We start from the raw sequence: 17461 nt of genomic DNA, 5'->3' as shown, positions 1-17461 counted from the left end.
TGGAGTCTTTTTAGTAACCATGGTCCACGACGCCTGGGAACCTAACTAGTGTAAGTAAAACGTTGCTCTTGGTCTGGACAGCTGTGGGGGAATATTCTATGTGACAAGGATAGATATGTTTTTTAAATAAGAGGTGACCGTGGAGTGGACTTTTTATGGTGTTGATATTTCTATTTGGGGGGGAAATTAGTATAAAAATTAATTATTACGGGTTCGAATGTGTCATGGTTTATTTTATTATTTTATTTATTAAATTATGTGAGAAAAATGATTTTTATAAAAAAATTATATTTTGTTTAGGTAGCTTTAATGACGTATGAATGAATAAAGCATAATTAAAAGCCCATGTGTCAAACGTCAACTTGCCTAGTCGTGTGGCGCTTTTTGCTTAAAGGAAAGGTTGTCCTTTTGCGCCTCGAAAGCAAGGGTCGTCGTTGATGCTTCCACGTAAATAGCAAGAAAACCAAAGGCATCTTAAGAAGTCGAGTTTAGCGAAGCCGAGCCGCCGGCTCGAGTGTCTCTATGTGCGTTCTTTTCCGTTTCGGTGTTCTCTGACGCTTCCCAATTCCCCGTCCATGCGCCCGTCCGCCTTGTCCTTCTTCCCTTGTTGGCCCCACCGCTTTCTTCAACGAAACGCCTTCCGCAGCCGATCGTCAAAGCCGCCTCCTCGGGCCCCATACAAATTGCTAAGTTCCTGTCCTAGTTACAATTTTACCCTTGAGTTTAAGGGTCGCAGGGATTAGGTTAAGTGGGCCCGAAGGCTTAAGCATGGAATATTGCAATAATGAACCGATGATTAGGATGAAAATAATATTAATTTTTGTTTTTCACTGTGAAATCACGGGGAAAAGGAAAAGGAAATCTTCTCTATTTCATGTTCCTGGTTTTTACCACGAGGTTCCTTCCAGAAATATGACACGTCAACAATTTGGGTCCACGTAAGCGAACACGTTGGTATCGTTACGGCTTGCCGGGCCTCTCGAAGCTATAATATTAGGAGCCAGCCTTTGTTTTCACTCGCCTGACGCTCCTCCTTACTCGCTTCCCTTTCTCTCTTGTTTTCCTCGACTGCGTGCGGGGCTCAGACTCCGAAAAAGATACGTATCGGTGACGGGTACTCATGTCTTCACCGGCGGCGGCCTTGGAGGAGGCGATCGCAAGAGACGCCATCGTTGCTTGGTTTCGTGGAGAATTTGCGGCGGCTAATGCCATTATAGATGCGCTCTGCAACCACCTTACGCAGATCTGTAATCCGGATCAAATAGCGGAGTATGAATCTGTTTTCGCAGCCATTCACCGGAGGAGGCTGAACTGGATTCCGGTGCTGCAAATGCAAAAGTATTACTCGATCGCGGAGATTACGATTACGCTGCGCGGTCTGGCAGCTGAAAGGAAGCAAAAAGTGAACGAAAGAGAAGAAAGCAGGTCCGTCTGTAACACTAAGGTTAAAGTTGCGAAAGTTGAGAACGGAACGCCGGGAGAGGATGCGAAACGAAGCGGCTTTGCTAAACATGATCCGGACGGTGTAGAGTCTCCTGATCAGAAAACAGAGAGCAGAGAAGGTGAGTTCTGTATTTTTCCGTTAAAATGGATCCGTAAAATTAGGGTTTTCGAGAGGTTTAAGCAGCGTGGGGGAACGGAAACTTAGTGGTTCGTTCTTCGTTTACAAATTTCAATTAAAGCGTCAGAAGCCTCTGATCCCAATGATATATATGGTTCCTCGATTAAGGCGCTGCCTCGCGGGAGCTTCTTCCCTTTCCTACGCAGTCTGCAGACCTACCAAAATGATCGTTGGTTTTTTCTGGAGATCGGAGGCTTTAGTAGTGTGGCTATAGTTTAGCGAAAGACCATTCCTGGAAAATAAAATCTCCTTCCTGTATATATTTCATTTTTCCCTTTTAGCGAAATTTAGCCGAAGCGTTCCCCACAGCCATTTTTTGCTGTTTGCTACTGTCCTCAACTTTTTTTAGAGACACGTGAGTTGTTTTTATTTAATTTTCTCCATTTTTCAGTCAAAACATTGATTTGCAGGCCTTTCTACTTTACAAATCTTCTAAAATTTTCTTTCTGCACCTTTTCATAGGCACTCCGTGAAATGAATAGGGACTTCTGTTTTAAATTTTTACTAGGATATGATTCACCAATGCTTTTCTGCTAAAGTGCTGTTGAAGTCGACGGGCTTACCGTGAAAACGACCGCAGCGATCGGAAGGTTTGTTAGGTCATACTGTTAGGCAGATGTATAATACATTTTATTATAAATTAAAAGTTCCAGAGGATGTTCGAAGTTCCTCGTTGGGTTCGAGATTTTGCCCTTTTTACACCTTCGAGGCTGGCTTTTACCGTTATTTTTGGGGGAGAGCGACTTCTGGGATATTGATATGTGTGAACGATCATTTATTGTTGCCGGCGTCTGATCGCTGCCGTGCGTTTTGTAGCTGACGGTTATTGAACGACTTCTCCTCCTATTTAGGCAGCAACTCATTTCCCCCAAGAGAGCAACGAAGCTTCCACGAAGCATTCACCGAACCTGGCCCTTTAAAATTTGTTTTTCGAGTCACCTTATCTTTCCCAATAATATTTCCTAATAATCGGATTTTTTTTACTATTGAGTGTTGGCTCATGATTCAAACTAGTTACGTTGGATTTTAAATCACGGAAATCAAAACTTGGAGACAATTCAACACTTTTATTTTGGTTGAGTCCTTTTTTAACTTGTCCCAAATTGGCCCATCCAATTTGGATTTTTATGTATTCGAATAGAGCCCCAAGTCCAAATAAAAAAAACCCAACTAAGACCTACCACACAGGTAGGTTTGATAGAGCTCATTTTAATCCTAATTTTGGTCAATTTTCGTTGTGGTAAGTTTTTATAAGTGATTGTCCCTTTTGATCTTACTAAGTATCAAATCGTATTTGAATTTTTTCTTTTACTAAATTGTGTTAACAAGTTGGCATCCATTTTATTTTCCCAAATTAAATTGAAACCGTTGTTTTACTATTACCAAATGTCTCCATTTATTTTCTAGATAAACAAATGATCCAAATTATGATAACTTGAGGAAGAAAGAGTCCCACCATTGTCTTGAACCTAATAGCATTGAAGACTTTTGGGTCTTGTTTGGGGGTTTATTGCAGTTGTGTATGGAGTCAATTTAATTTTGTACTTGAAGATTTTGTATAAATGGTTAATTCTATACAATTGTGACAAATAGTAAATTCATCTCTCGGTACCAATTCATGTTAAGCTACAATGTATTCCTTTCAAATCTATAGTCTTCCGTCAAAGTGTAATGCCTCTCTGTTTTGTGTGTGGAATATTAGGATCTCATGTGGAGAATTCGTCTTCGGAGAGCTTCCAATTTTTTTCTGACAATGAAGACAACAAAGAACGTCCCACTAGGATCAAGATCACTAAAGGGTTCGTAGCCAAGGAGCCAGTGAAAGGGCATATGGCGAGTTCTGTCTTTCATGATATTCCAGTTCTTTCAATAGACAGGGGATACAACATTGGCTGGTCTATTTCTGAAAGTTTGACAATTATTTTTATATATGTTTTGATCCCTAGGTCTTGCTTTTGGTAGGTGAATGTCGTGAAAGGGCTGAAGCTTTATGAGGACATTTTCACGGAGCTAGAACTTTCTAAACTTGCGAATTTCATCCATGAGCTTCATCTTGCTGGGCAAAAGGGAGAACTATCAGGTTTTGTTTTAAACTTGTGTCCTATTTTTGATTTATGCAAATGACTACTTCTATGAAAAAAAAGAACGAGTTAAAGAGTTTGCTGCAACAACACTGATATCTAGAATTAATAAAATTTGTAGTGAAAAACTCAATATTCTCAACTCGTTAAAGATAATTAAAGTTGGTTATACTATTGAATGTATCATTTATGGGTTGGATTATTGTTTCACTATCTTCATGTTTTTTATCCATGGAATAAATCCAAACACAATTAGGAGAAGGTCCTAATAGTGACTTTAATGATTAACAAAGAATGAAGAATGTATTTCTAAATGAATGTGATGATAGAAAAAAAAACCTTAAAATAGTTCAAATTAAGAGTTTTTATGTTTAAATCTTTATCAGTTTGCGAATTGATATTTCATTATGTGGTAAATTTAAACCTAACCATTTTTCCATGTATTGCTTTTTTCAGGAGATACGTTCATTTTATTCAACCAACAACTAAAGGGAAATAAGAGAGAAATTATTCAACTTGGAACTCCAATTTTTGGTTCATTGAAAGATGACACAACATGTAATTCTTTGAAGACTTGCTAAAATTATCACCTTAGTGCACAACTTTTGGTATCAAAGGCAATTATCATGTTGTAGAAGATATCATAAATATGAAAACTCCCTTCTCCCTATTTTCATCCTTGTACTTGCAACTAAAAATCTTCCATACTTATTTTGTAGATAATATTGAGCCAATCCCACCTGCCTTGCATGCTGTCATTGATCGCCTGATTGAGTGCCGCTTACTTCCTGAGAAGAGAAGACCTAATGGTTGTATAATCAACTTTTTCGATGAGGTAAGCTTATTAAATCCTCTATTCCTTCTTCTATTTTGGAGCAATATATATATATTCTGCATAGTACTTCACTAGATACTATTATTCCAATTACGGGTCCAAGGATGTCTATACCTGATAAAATTCATTTTATAGGGGGAATATTCACAACCTTACATGAAGCCACCTCATTTGGACCAACCTGTTTCAACCCTTCTACTATCAGAATCTACCATGGCTTTTGGTAGGGTTATGGTCAGCGATAACTTGGGTGACTGTAAAGGTTCTCTCATGCTCTCACTGAAGGCAGGGTAAAGCTATTTTCTCCTTGTTATCGTTGTTTTTGTTAATCTTTTTGTTTTTGTTTTTTTCACTATGCTGATTAATTAGAGAAATTAAGATCCAAAAGTTTATAAGTGGTTATGATATTGATAAGGAAATAATAGTTTATCAGGTCATTGCTTGTGATGCGCGGTAATAGCACAGATCTGGCACGACATCTTATGTGCCCATCCCCAAACAAGAGAGTCAGCATTACATTTTTCAAGGTCCGAGAACAAGATGTGACATCACGAGTTAATCCATCAGTCATCCCTCCATTGACGAGGGCCATGACGCTCTGGCAACCTGGACAGGTCCAAAGTGGGGCGATAAGATATGGTTCAATGGGCATGGTTCCAAAATGGGGGCTCATCCGGGCAGCGCCCTTGGTCACGATAGGAGCAGCCGCCCCCCCTCCCATGATCGTCAGCCCCTCTAGGAGGATATCACGAGGAGGAACAGGCGTGTTCTTACCATGGACAAATAGCTCCAAGAAATCCACTAGACACCTTCCACCTCGTATTCAACGAGGAAGGCTACACTCATTGACTCATTCAACTGAAATACAAACAGCTAAGCTATCTCCCGACATTAGTGTTGCTGGCTAAGATGGTGGTCTAGTTTGAGTTAGTAGCTAGGTGACAGTAAGGAAGTATATATATTTTTATTTTATGACATGGGTAACGATAGTTATATGTTCTTCTGTTGAAGATCACCGCAAATAGGGTGGAATTTTGTATTATTTATGATGAGTTTTTGAGTGGCTTATCAGTTTTAGATGTTTTTGCTTTGAGTTTTGCTGCCACTCTTCCTTCAAATCCATTGGCTATCTCTTCCTTTTCTTTTATTTTCTCTTTTAACCCTTGTTTCATTCGTTTTAGTTGATTTTGATTTCCTATTTTTTTATCAACTATTTAGTTCAATTTCGTATGAAGAGGGATTTTGATCTTTACTGGGTTTGTATTTTTATTTGATCTAGGAAGTAACTGGGTGATAGTAGCTTGTCAATCCTTCATAGAGTTATAAGATCAGTGGCTCTTTTGGTTTCTATATTTTAATTTTACTCTCCACTTCCTGGTGTTAGAGGGAGATGATATTCGGACATTTGGAGGGATTTTAGAGGCTGCTCTCTATTCAGGAATGGCTCCATTGCATTCCCATTCCCATTCCCATAATAGGAGCAGCAAAAAGTATTAATCCATTTATACTCCTGAGTTCTCATTCAACCATCATTTTTTGCCTTCTCTGTCATACCAAATGTTTCAGTTTTCACTCCTAAAGAAAAAGTTTTCACAAGCAATATAAAATGAATCATACAAATCCCTCTTCTGACAAGAAAACTAAGAATAGACATGATGTAACCATTATGAACCAATTGTGCTACTGTTTACAGCAGAAGATCCTATATAAGAATTAGTTAAAAGCAAAGTAGAGGCCGCAGGACAATATTAACCATAAATTCCAAACCATACTAGTATCATATGTACACAGAAAACCACAGGAAGATTATGTAAACTGAAACACCAAGCAGCATCGAATAATGATACCATATTCAGTGGCGTCCGAGGAATTGAAGTGCAAAGCAACAAAAAGTAAAATAAAATGATGAAGAAGATTGCTTGACAAAAATGCTGAGATATACAGATCACCATTTACATAATAAAATGATCAAAGGGGTTGAACAATTGTTTATCCAAATGTGCACTAAACACTTGAAAGATGAGAGAGCAGCAATGTAAAGACATTTTGAGTAGGTAAAACTTTTAAACCTTAGAAATTATTGTTTCACAGTCTCATCGTCTTCGATGTCCCAACTCAGATCTTCATCTTCTTCTGCTGAACTCAGTCTCTTGCGTATATCAATCTTGTTGGGGCTTCCAACAGAGGTCATCTTCTTTTCATCGTTGCTTCCAAGATCTTCAATTTCATCCCAGCCAAGATCATCCTCCTCATGAGAGGACCGTTGGCTTGAAACGACTGAAAAATCACTGTCTTTGCTTGACTCTCCAGGCTCCACCTTTCCTTCCAAAGATTTCTCGTCAGATTTTGCAATGGAGTCATCACTATTGAGTTCAGAAGAATCAGTCTTTGTTTCTGAGGATATTTTCTCCTCAGTTCCTTCCATACTGATGGGCTCAGTAACACTGCCCTTATCAGCAACTTCATCACTGAAACTTTTTTCAGATACTTCAACAGGCCTCTTCTCGGTCGACATATCCTGGTCCCCATCTTTGACTTTCTCTTCCAATTCTGGGTTCACTGACAGTTGATTATTTGAGTCATTGATCTCTTCTTCTTCTTCATCAACTTCCCAACTTAACTCTTCCTCATCTTCTCCTGAGATCGCCCGTTTAACAAGATTAGCTCTAGCATCTTCTATTTGCTGAACCTTATAAACCTTGTAGAAATACCTGAGCCAGAAAGTTTCATGGTCAATAGCACCAGGAACAAGCTTCCCATAAATTTCCTCCAAAACGCCATTCTCAAATAGCAGATTGTCGATCTCATCCGCTTTCTCATCCAGGGAAAATTCCAACTTCCATTTCTCGAAATCATCCAAATCCTCAGGTTCTTCGCTGTAAGTGCTCAAATCAGCCTGTAGTGCAAGAACCTGTGCCTCAAATCTACTGTAGCGAACGGCGGTCCTACTCGAACTACCATAGTTTTGCACGTCGGAAGAATCACTGTCCTGATCAACAAGCAATGCGTCCTTACCATGAGTAATGATGTCAGCCGTTCCTCTCCAAACCGAACTTCCGAGTTCATCAATCGCCTGGCCGACGGTCTCAAGAGACTCTTGAGCAACAGAGGCGCCGGCTTCTAGAGAACCAGGGAGGTCCTTTATGGCTTCTCGAAGAATGGTGGTTTCCTTTTTGAGTTCGGAGCTGAACTCCTCCAGATCCCGGCGGTAAGTCTGGATCACCGACTCGGACTTCGCAGTGATAGTTTTGATGAGACCACCGAAGGACCAAGCGCCACCGCCAGACGAGGAAGATTTAGGGCTAGGGCTTTGGTCGATCGACAAATTTCCATCATCACGTTCCAGATCCTCTCCTCGTTCCACTGATTCTGATTGATTTTTAGGGTCATTGGAGGGGGAATCTTGCGGATCGGAGGGATGCGGATCAGCGATGAAGACTGATTTGAAGAAATCCATGAAAGATTTAATAAATCTCTACCAGAAAAAATGGAACAAAGAAGAGTTGGGTTCTAGAGGGATCTCCCTTGTCACCCCCAAAGAAGGAATTTTCAGAAGCGCCGCTTCTGACTTGGGAGATAATGCTCAGGTCACGAACAAACAATAAAGACAATCGTCGCTGCAGTCTTGCTACTCACGCCATTTCTTCATTTCTCTACTCCTTTTTAACTCGGCCCGGCGCCGACGAGAGTCTAAAAAATGACTCATTTTTTACGTGGCATCATATTTACCGCTGATTTCGGACCGATGAATTCTTTTATCGGTTTCGGATCTATCCAAACTAGATGACGTGGGCCCTCAGACAGGGCTATTTTCGTCAATCTAGCTCTCTCTGCTGCTTTCCCATAGTTGTTCGGCGTTTCGAACTCTCGCCTCGTCGGAAGAGGGGAGAAGAAGAGAAGCGAGGAGAGTCGTTCATACCTGCATTATTGAATCGTTTGAAACGAACAATAATTCAGTGAAGGAGATTATTATCCTGTACTGGCTTTTTGGCGTGGGCGAGATCACCAACTATTCGGCTCCTGTATCGGTCTCTTGGAGTTCGAGATATCACGTCTATGTGAGTGAAAAGCTTATGCATCTTTCTTCTTTTTCACGGTTGAAAAGATGATTTCTTCGTTGATTACTGTAATTCTTGTTCGTAATTGAGTCACTTCACATATCAGATATAGTCATTTTTTTCATTTTTTTTATGGCCATTTTCTTGACTCGGTAGGCCTGGGATATCGCGCGGAGCTACTCAGTTTCACGTTTGAACCGTGCATTTTTGCTTCCAGGTATTTTTTTTTGTTCTCCTAATTTTTTAACTTGAGCTAAATGATTCCAGTATTGTATATTTGCGGGTTCCGACGGTTTCTTAAAGAGTCTCTGTATGTGTTTGATGATTCAAGACTTAGTTCTCAAGGGGCCTGTAAGTGTAAATGGTGGACGCTTTTATCTCAGAATGTGCGAAGTAGGGGGCCCTTTAAATCTTCAGAGGTACCTGCATTAAGCTGACAAATCCATGAATTGATAAATGATAAATGATAATAAAAATTTAACATTGTGGGCTTCTTTTTTCTTTTCCTTTTTTAATGGAGCATATTGGGCTTCTTAAATTCATGTTTTCGGCAATGGAAGCTGTTTTTTTCCTTCTTGTGTTTTCCGTAGTTGTTTCAAGATTTAGTGTTAAAATCTGGATACTAAATCCAGTTATGGAATAACTCTAATCCTCTTCCTCAGTTTTCTTAAAAGGCATAAGATCAATGTCAACGCAAGTTAAATCACCTCCCCAAATGCAGCAAGCAGTATGTATATCTTCTTTCCATTCTTGGTATTGGAGGATAGATTGAGGATCCACAACTCTCCTCCTTTACCTAGACTGAGGACAAGTTGCCTCCACAACGAGATAAATAAGTTAAAATCTAAGGGCAGAGTTTTTTTTTGTTGAGGACTTCCTTATGGAGGTATTGCTTTACCCATTTCTGTTCTTTGATGAGTCTCACTAGATGTGTTTCTGAATGCTTGTAACTGTAATAATTTGATTGTTCTTACTTTATCACAGCTTAAGAATGCTTATGCTGTTGCAAAGCTAAGGAAATCAACCGGGTATTCAAAACGGAAATTCTATGAAGAAGCTATAGAATTATATAAAGAGATACACCTTCTATTTCTTCTTGCAATTCTTACATCTTTTTTCTTTCAGAAGTCAAATTGTCTGCCTTCCAGTTCAATATCTGTCTATCAAGGCTTGACGTATGTTGTATTCTGTTGACTTCCTAGAGTCTCATGCGGATGAGAGGAGGTGTGAGAACTGGAATAAGAGACTAGAAGTGTGAAAGAGAGTTGAATACGAAGAAGAAGAAGGGTAATCGAGTGTACTGTTCAAGGCCCCTGATCATCTTATTAATCATGAAACTGCATAGCTTTCCATGTTAAATTACTAATTAAATCATCTGACCATTCTAATCAAAGACTCCTGTTAGGAGTTTCTCCTATACTCATACATATTCTAAAGTAAATCTTCCCGTAGTGTGGTCTAATATTCAATTGGATAGTAATTTCACGAAACTTAAAGCAGTTGCTCGATTTTTCTCTGTACTATTAGGATGTCTCGAGGAATATGAATCTCTTCTCTTCCATTTCTCTTTGCAGGAGTTGAAATTTTGATTTTTGGTGATTTCATTATTTTCTTATTTTGAAGGATATGTTTTCTGACTTAGTGTTATTTTTACTTCAGCTAAACCTGCTTATTGCTAATGGGGATAAGACATCACTAAGGAAAGCAGTTACAGAGAACATGTATTCTGTGAGCAATTGCTGCTGCTGCTGCTGCTTCTTGTTTAGTTTTATTGTGTCCCACTGTGTTCATCTATTTTTCTCATCTGTGTTGCTGGTCCTGTCGCATAATGGAAAACTTACTTTACATGTAGTTTCCATTTACCTTTCCTGTATTTACTTTTGGCTTAACATGGTAGGCACTCAAGAATGATATTAGACAAAGAGAATCAAAGTGGAGCTCTGTTTACTGGGAACTGATTGAACCAGTTGTTAAAATACGGACATTGCGTGCTCGAATGATAACTCATGAGTCTGAGATGTCCTGCTTTCCTGTTCTTTTCTAAAAGACTTCTTTTTTCCCCTCTTTCTCTTCCAGATGGGAATCGATAAAAATGACCTCAATAAAGCATTTGTACAGCTTACTCTCGAGTTTGTGACTAAGCAGGTTGTAGATCACTCCTTTTGCTTCTCATTCTTGTGCTTCATTGCTGGTTTCTGTCAGAATCGTGTTTACTGAGTTTATGACTGCCTGATGTAGTAATCAGAAATAAGTAGTAGAATAGCCTGCTCACAGACACTAAAAGAAGAAATTTTTTAAGACAAGATAGATATTATGTTTTTGTTGCAAAAATCACTTCATTATTCCTAGATGTTTTTTGTCTTTTTAGGCTCCCAACCAGGTGCCCAAAACTAGGCAATGATTGCCAGATACCTTGGCCACTTTGTAAGTAGGTATTGTTCCATTCATCCTGTTATCATGTCAGTTTTCATTTTATGCTGAAAATTTTATAATAGTGCAATTGCATGACTAAGGCTTCAGTTCATGTATGGCTTGTCTTTCCCTCTCAATTTGAATCTCTTCTCTTTTGTTAAAGCGTCGTACAACTAGCTTTCAAATAAAACATATTTTGAATTAGTTTGTGTATGTTCAATTTGTTACATGTTTTTGGTAGCTGTTTCTGCACGTGTAATGTTTCATAGGTTGTCCTGAGTCCTGATCTAGAATGATATAAACATTAAACTGGTGATCATGGGGCAATCTGCAATCTGGCTGGTGTCTTTTTTCTTTTAATGGGCTTGTGACCACCGTTAATTGAGTCGGCACACATCTTACACATGAATAAACCCCTTTCCTTTATCTTCTTTTTTTGCTTTTCTCTATTCTTGATAACCTATCCTTATCTTTTCTGATACTTATTGCCTTTAGTGGCCTTTATTTTCCTTTAATCAGTGATCATTCTCATTGTCTTTGAAGAAGTAACCTGTCTTTGTTGAGGGCACCTTCACTAATCTAAAGTGAACCATTTCCTTGCAGAAGCTAGAGGCATATGATTCAAACTACAACATTGTTGCTGGAGATAAAACGAAGGAGGTATGCCTTATTTTTTAGTGGCTTGAATACTTTAGTTATTGTGTGATGGACTTGAATACTTTAGTTATTGTGTTATAGGCTTGCATACTCTAGTTATTTTTATATGCGCTTGAATGCGTCATTGATTCCCTAATACAAGTTCTCTAATTTTTTTTTATGTGTAAGGACAACAGTTAAAAGAAAAATGCCATTGCGGAAATTTGTGGTATGTTTACCTGGGCAGCAAACATGATGACAGTGAAAATATTTGTTGTTTTTGCTTGAAGTGTTGGTTAAGTTAACCCTGTGCTGTGTCTTCAGGTGTCATGATATCTATTTTGAAAAATGCATTCACACTGGTTAAACAATAATCTACACTGCGATTTATTAGTTTTGGGTGGTGAGAGATCAGTTGTTTTCCATTAGTGGTCAAACACAGCCTCTCAAGATCTCACTACTACTCGTCATTTCCCAAATTGACCAATCCTAACCTAACTTTGAGGCTGTTGATTCTTGGGGAATTTCATATAATATTGGCTTGTACAGAGGAAACGTAGCAACTGCGTATCAGTGATCGATCTGCTAGCAACTTCGAACAGTTTGCTAGCAACCACGCATTTCTGATACAGAAACCATGTACAACAGGGTGGGACTGGCTGTCACATGTTTCACTCATGATCATTTGTACTCTCAAACTAGCTAAACAGTCACTATGACATCTGGAATCAAGGCTGCCTTCTCAATTATTTTCTCATGTATTTTTTTCTTTTTTGATTGGATAGTTTTCATCTGAACAGAGTTGTTATCCTGGAACGGTTACATTATATTGATATTTCCATGCAGGTATTTGAGAGGTCCCTTTTTCACCCTGGATCAGACTGGCGACTTTGTGGGAGGATATCATTGTGGGCTTCATCCCAGGTATATGATGCATTAACTAGTCATGAAAACTGGTGAGCTTGTCCGTGTTAACGTGGATTAAGTTACACTTCTTGTTCTCCAAGGGACTCTGTTTTAACGAAGATTTACCTGTTTTAATTAGGTCTCAGTTCCAAAAAAACCTACATAAAGTGATACTAATTAGAGGGGTTTCTTCAGTTAGAATTTTTAAAGATTTGGAACGAAGGAGATCAGCAACTACGAAGATGGGAGGAAAAATGTGTCTGGTTAAAACTTTCATTCTTTCAGTAGGAAACAAATGAAGATCAAATAGTTTTGACTCACCGTGTGATTCATAAATGATATCAATAAGATGAAATACAAGAGAACTCATCTTTGGTATCACCTGACTGCAAGCAAAACCAGAACTGCAGTAGAAGTATGTTTTGGCTTGGAAGTCAAGTTTTTTTCTTTTTTTCTTTTTTTGACAAGTTAAAAAGCAAATAAGGACTAGGATATGATGCCTGGGATGCTGGAAATTCTCTCCATTTCCTTCACAATCATCTCTTTTTCCTCCTCAAGTTGTTCATCCTCCGATCCTACAAATTAACAGCCAAAATTAGAGACCACAAAATATTTGCTCAAATTCTTCATAATAAAAAGAAGAAAGAACCCAGTTCACCCCCAAGTGGAAGAAAAGCTAACCCTTACTAAGTGGCAGATTGTTGAGCAGAGTAATCAATCTTTCGCTGTTCTTAGCCAAAATGGCCATGATTTCGGGTGGTTTATTGGGATTAGCAACGAATACCTGGAAACAGAAAATTAGTAAGGAAAAATGTGTGACAACTACTGCAAGTGATCCTGCTAGCTCAGCATTCCCAGTTTTTGCTTTTTGTGTAGATAAACTAATATTTCTCTCCACCAATTTCCTGTAAACTAGTTTCAGTTGAAGAACAGATTGATACGCATACATTAACAAGTAAAAGTTAACCGCGAGTTCAAGAAGGGATGATTGTCAACTATAATGTGATAATTTATAAATAAAAGCTTAAAACATGAATTACTGCACCTTAAATATGTGGAAAGCCGATATCTGTATGTTTTTGCTCGAATCCTGCAGGAAAGAAACCTGCTATCAGAAAAATGATTAAGAGGCGTATGCAGGACCAGGCCATAGTCCCATGTACATGGGAATACTTAACAAGGGTCTTTTACATATTTACTTCACTCCTATCTTGCAGTCCATTTGCCGACGAAATTTGTGCACCAGGCTCTTCATTATCGGTGACTAATTGAATATCTGGGCATAAACTGACTCTGGGATAGGGAGAAATTTCAAAATTATGTATTATTTCTCTGGGATAGAGAGAAATTTCAAAATTATGGAAGGGAAATAGTAAGGGCGCTTCCGAACTCCTAGTGACCCTGGAGAAGGTAAACAGAACAGCACACAAACCCTAGGTTTCTCATACTTAAACATGAGTATATCATCTAGTTATACTTGTTTGTGTTGCTAATTGAAGTTAACAAGAGAAATAATTCCCATGCAGAAATTAACAAGTGTAGATAGTCTAGCATCCTCAATACCTTCAGAAGTGTCATCATGACTTTCAAATACCGAACCTCTAATATATAGCGCTTCATTGATTGTGAATTAGGAGGCTCCAACAGAAACTCTGAAAGGAGCTGTGAGACAACCACTGGTGTCAATCCAACTTCTAACTAGCTATACGAGGAGATTAAATGGAGAAAACAGCTCATGACAAAGACTTGACCTTCAAAGATTGTCTTCTTGTCGCATAGTTTATTGATGTCAAAAGCCTTTCATAGAGCTCAAAGAACTACAGCAATGCATTCTAATGAGATGACAAATTACATTTCTGAGCTATAAAAAGACTGACAAATTCTAGCAAATCACTCATCTATCATCAAGGTATTGATTAAACAAAACATGATTCCAGCTAAGACACCTTAGAAACAATAAAACACTTGGCCAAGTCAATTAAGAACTATATGTGATTCTGACACGCTAAAAGAAGGCAATTAAAAACAATTGTGCATCAATATAAAAAAGATACAATTGTCACCTGTTCGTAGTGAGAACTCAGGAACTCAGAGACAGCAAGTTCATGTTTAGTTAGAAGGTCCTGCAAAAAGAGAAGTCTGATCCTCCCTCTATACCTCACCATTGAAGATAAATAGTAACCGAAGTTGGCAGAAATGAGTACAACCTTAAATGTAGAAAAGGCATCAGTAGCAACATCAAAGGTTGGAAGCTCGACATATTTAAAGAACAACTCAAAGCTTGTTGATTCCAATATATATCTGAAAGAACACTACAAAATTTAAATGAATGATAAATCAACATTTACATATGAAAAAAAGGTAATTTGAAGGCAAATTTGAGTAACTCAATTTCAACAAGGCCAGAAAAATTAACAGAGTCCTAATTTATGATGGACATAAACCAGCCAAAAGCATCAAAAGGAAAATAATGATAAAAATGAGAATAATACCAATAATAATAATAATTAGTAGTAGTAGTAGTAATAAGTGCAGAAAACAAAAAGATATTAAGGACTACATACTATTACATTCAGTCTCTCCGTAAATAAATGACCCAAAGAGAGAAAGATATTCTTTAAGTGTTTCTGGAGACTAAAATTTAAGTGACAATTTGACTGCAGATTTACCCTTCCCTAAATTGCCATAAACAGTCGCTTTCTATATGATATCATGTGTATAGGTTCAAAGGAATCTTGGTTGACTATTTGATGTAATAACCCCGCAACAAAAAAGTAAAACTTGACAAATATTAGTTGCCAATCTGAAGTGTCATTTATCTTATTTGGGACCTCCCAGTTCCAGTATAGAGTATGCTATTGATCTATTTCCCATCATAAGAGGTATGGTTAGATAATACATGGTACCAAGTACTCTCACACACTCATTGACAATGTCCACCCAGACTAACAATAATAATAATAATAATAATAATAATAATAATAATAATGATGATGATGCAGCCCAAGAACTTGCACACAAAAAGCTTTAATCTGTGTAGCTGTTAAAAGGAATTTATGATACGAATGCAGAGAAATCATAGAACCTTACCAAGCAACAAGACAGTCTAGTAGGTCCATATGATTCTGAATATAATCTAAGCAGCAATAATTAGAGCCAACTTTTTGCCTCAACAAAATGCACCAACAATGCACTAGATCTTTTCGTGCCTGTCTTAGAAGTCACATGTGTTAACACCATCTAAATGCTAAAACAATTGCTACAAGAAGGTCAAGAACTTAGCATGTCATCACCATTTTAATGCCAAAACAATGGTTAAAAGAAGGTCAAAAACTTACTTCCCACCCCAAAATTGGTAATTTGTGAATAAATAGGTCAAGAACACCTTCTTTGCAAATTTCAACAGCTAGCTGTGATACTTGATCCGGATTTGGTTCAACTTCTCCATCTCCAGAGATCATGGTTCTCAAGGCACAAATGCTCTTTTCAACTTCTTCTAGAGCCTATTGAAGTGGAAGATACATAAATTTTATGACCCTTAACTCAAATTTAGCAAAATATTAGAGAAAATACACTGCATGAGCAGGAAATGACGTTTCATTTAACTCCACTAGTTGGCAAAGTTAATCAAAGCTACCAAAAAAATAAAAAATAAATAATAAAGAGGATACATTTTACATTAAGGTACAAAAATGCAAAAAAAATGTAGTACACCCTTAGTAGCCTCAGGCATGTAGCATATGTAGGAGAAAAGTCCACCATTGGATCATGTAATACAAAAAAATTGAAAAAACAGCTCCTCTGCCAGTTCCTTTTGCATATAGAATTTCCGCTGTAGTTAACTCCTGCTCACCTTCTAAAAAATAGGCTAAATAAAATAGCTCAACTCGTCCTCTACTCAAAATACGGCTTGTCATTAGTTGGATCAAGGTTGAATACACGTAATGACATTGTAATGCTCAACTAGAAATAAGCAAGAATACAAAATAATAAGAAAAAAAAAGCAGAAGCCTGGAAGAACCTGTTGGGAAACGGAGAAGCAGAAAAGAACACAAAATAAATAACGACCATGGAACAGAAAAACAAATGGAGCCAAATGACCCAAATATCTAACACTGATATAACAGGCCAATTTTTGGCGTCAACTTGAAGAATGAGATTAGGGGGAAAAAATAGAAAGACAAGAAAAGCAAAAAACAAAAAGCATATAATGTATCATCTGGAACAAATAATGAACTAGATAAGATAAAAGGTGACGTTCCGACAGAATTTTAGCCCACCTCCAGCAGAGCATTAGGAAAATCGTCAAAATATGTCATTTAACCGGTATGAAGAAATAGCATTTCATATGGAACAAAAAAGCACCGTCAAAACTAAATTCTAGTAGCTTGAGCCCCCGATAAAGGTCAGCATTGCTGTTAACATTCCAATTGACGCGACAAACAAGTTGAGGAAAAATTAGAAAAAGATAGACACTGCGATGCTCACAAGCATTGCGGCAAAAAATTGAGTTCACCAAATGGACCCAACGAGCAATGCAGCAGATTTGACCGTCATATGGACGTAGAGAAAAACCTGGAAAAGTCAAACGGATGAAATACCAAGACAACACCTAACGATCAACACAAAGAAAATGGAAGAAATTTTCAGATACAGGTCAATGTTGAACACAATCAAGACTACACCAAAGGATCCAACTGAAACGACATACTCAAGCGGGCCAACATATATAAGAACGCAATAGTGACCTTTTCAAGGGCTTTAACTTCTGCGACGGTCTTGGCATCGAGGGCGATCAGACTTTCCCTCACAGCTTTGACAAGTTCGAGAGGCGTCTTGGGTCTGGAAGGCTTAAAGAAAGAGAAAGACATGGTGGCTGTGATCAATGATCACTACCCTTCCAACTACAGAG

At 38.1% G+C, this 17461-nt stretch overlaps 4 protein-coding genes across 8 annotated transcripts; 2 read left to right on the top strand and 2 right to left on the bottom strand.

The window, feature by feature from the left end:
* Positions 1-1032: 1032 nt before the first annotated feature.
* On the top strand, positions 1033-5630 carry LOC137956870 (RNA demethylase ALKBH10B-like). Of its 2 annotated transcripts, XM_068804522.1 has the most exons (7): positions 1033-1562; positions 3324-3454; positions 3584-3701; positions 4159-4260; positions 4422-4537; positions 4673-4827; positions 4971-5630. In XM_068804522.1, exons 1-7 carry the CDS (start codon positions 1121-1123, stop codon positions 5443-5445), a joined length of 1539 nt encoding a protein of 512 aa, XP_068660623.1. In that variant the 5' UTR covers positions 1033-1120; the 3' UTR covers positions 5446-5630. The 2 variants fall into 2 exon arrangements, with proteins under 2 accessions (XP_068660623.1, XP_068660624.1); XM_068804523.1 differs by lacking the exon at positions 4159-4260.
* Positions 5631-6469: 839 nt separating this feature from the next.
* Positions 6470-8188, bottom strand: LOC137956189 (uncharacterized). Its single transcript, XM_068803565.1, has one exon. The coding sequence runs from the start codon at positions 7992-7994 to the stop codon at positions 6615-6617; it is 1380 nt and encodes a 459-aa protein (XP_068659666.1). The 5' UTR covers positions 7995-8188; the 3' UTR covers positions 6470-6614.
* Positions 8189-8516: 328 nt separating this feature from the next.
* Positions 8517-12885, top strand: LOC137956015 (uncharacterized). The gene is made up of 9 exons (XM_068803300.1): positions 8517-8595; positions 8752-8812; positions 8927-9014; positions 10255-10323; positions 10672-10740; positions 11611-11667; positions 11841-11872; positions 12490-12567; positions 12689-12885. Exons 4-9 carry the CDS (start codon positions 10315-10317, stop codon positions 12846-12848), a joined length of 405 nt encoding a protein of 134 aa, XP_068659401.1. The 5' UTR covers positions 8517-8595; positions 8752-8812; positions 8927-9014; positions 10255-10314; the 3' UTR covers positions 12849-12885.
* On the bottom strand, positions 12805-17461 carry LOC137956014 (uncharacterized). Of its 4 annotated transcripts, none has more exons than XM_068803296.1 (9): positions 17298-17461; positions 15888-16052; positions 14757-14861; positions 14613-14672; positions 14301-14366; positions 14113-14211; positions 13595-13639; positions 13231-13333; positions 12805-13124 (listed from the first exon to the last, which is right to left on the bottom strand). In XM_068803296.1, the coding sequence occupies exons 1-9, from the start codon at positions 17418-17420 to the stop codon at positions 13036-13038; spliced, it is 855 nt and encodes a 284-aa protein (XP_068659397.1). In that variant the 5' UTR covers positions 17421-17461; the 3' UTR covers positions 12805-13035. The 4 variants fall into 4 exon arrangements, with proteins under 4 accessions (XP_068659397.1, XP_068659398.1, XP_068659399.1 ...); XM_068803297.1 differs by having other exon boundaries at positions 13237-13333; XM_068803298.1 differs by lacking the exon at positions 14301-14366.

Source organism: Aristolochia californica, unplaced genomic scaffold, assembly GCF_029961685.1.
Source record: "Aristolochia californica isolate CCGP_79_NKW_82.1479 unplaced genomic scaffold, dmAriCali1.0.hap1 SCAF_2, whole genome shotgun sequence".
Lineage (NCBI taxonomy): Eukaryota > Viridiplantae > Streptophyta > Magnoliopsida > Piperales > Aristolochiaceae > Aristolochia > Aristolochia californica.
This window is presented reverse-complemented; position numbering and strand designations above follow the sequence as displayed.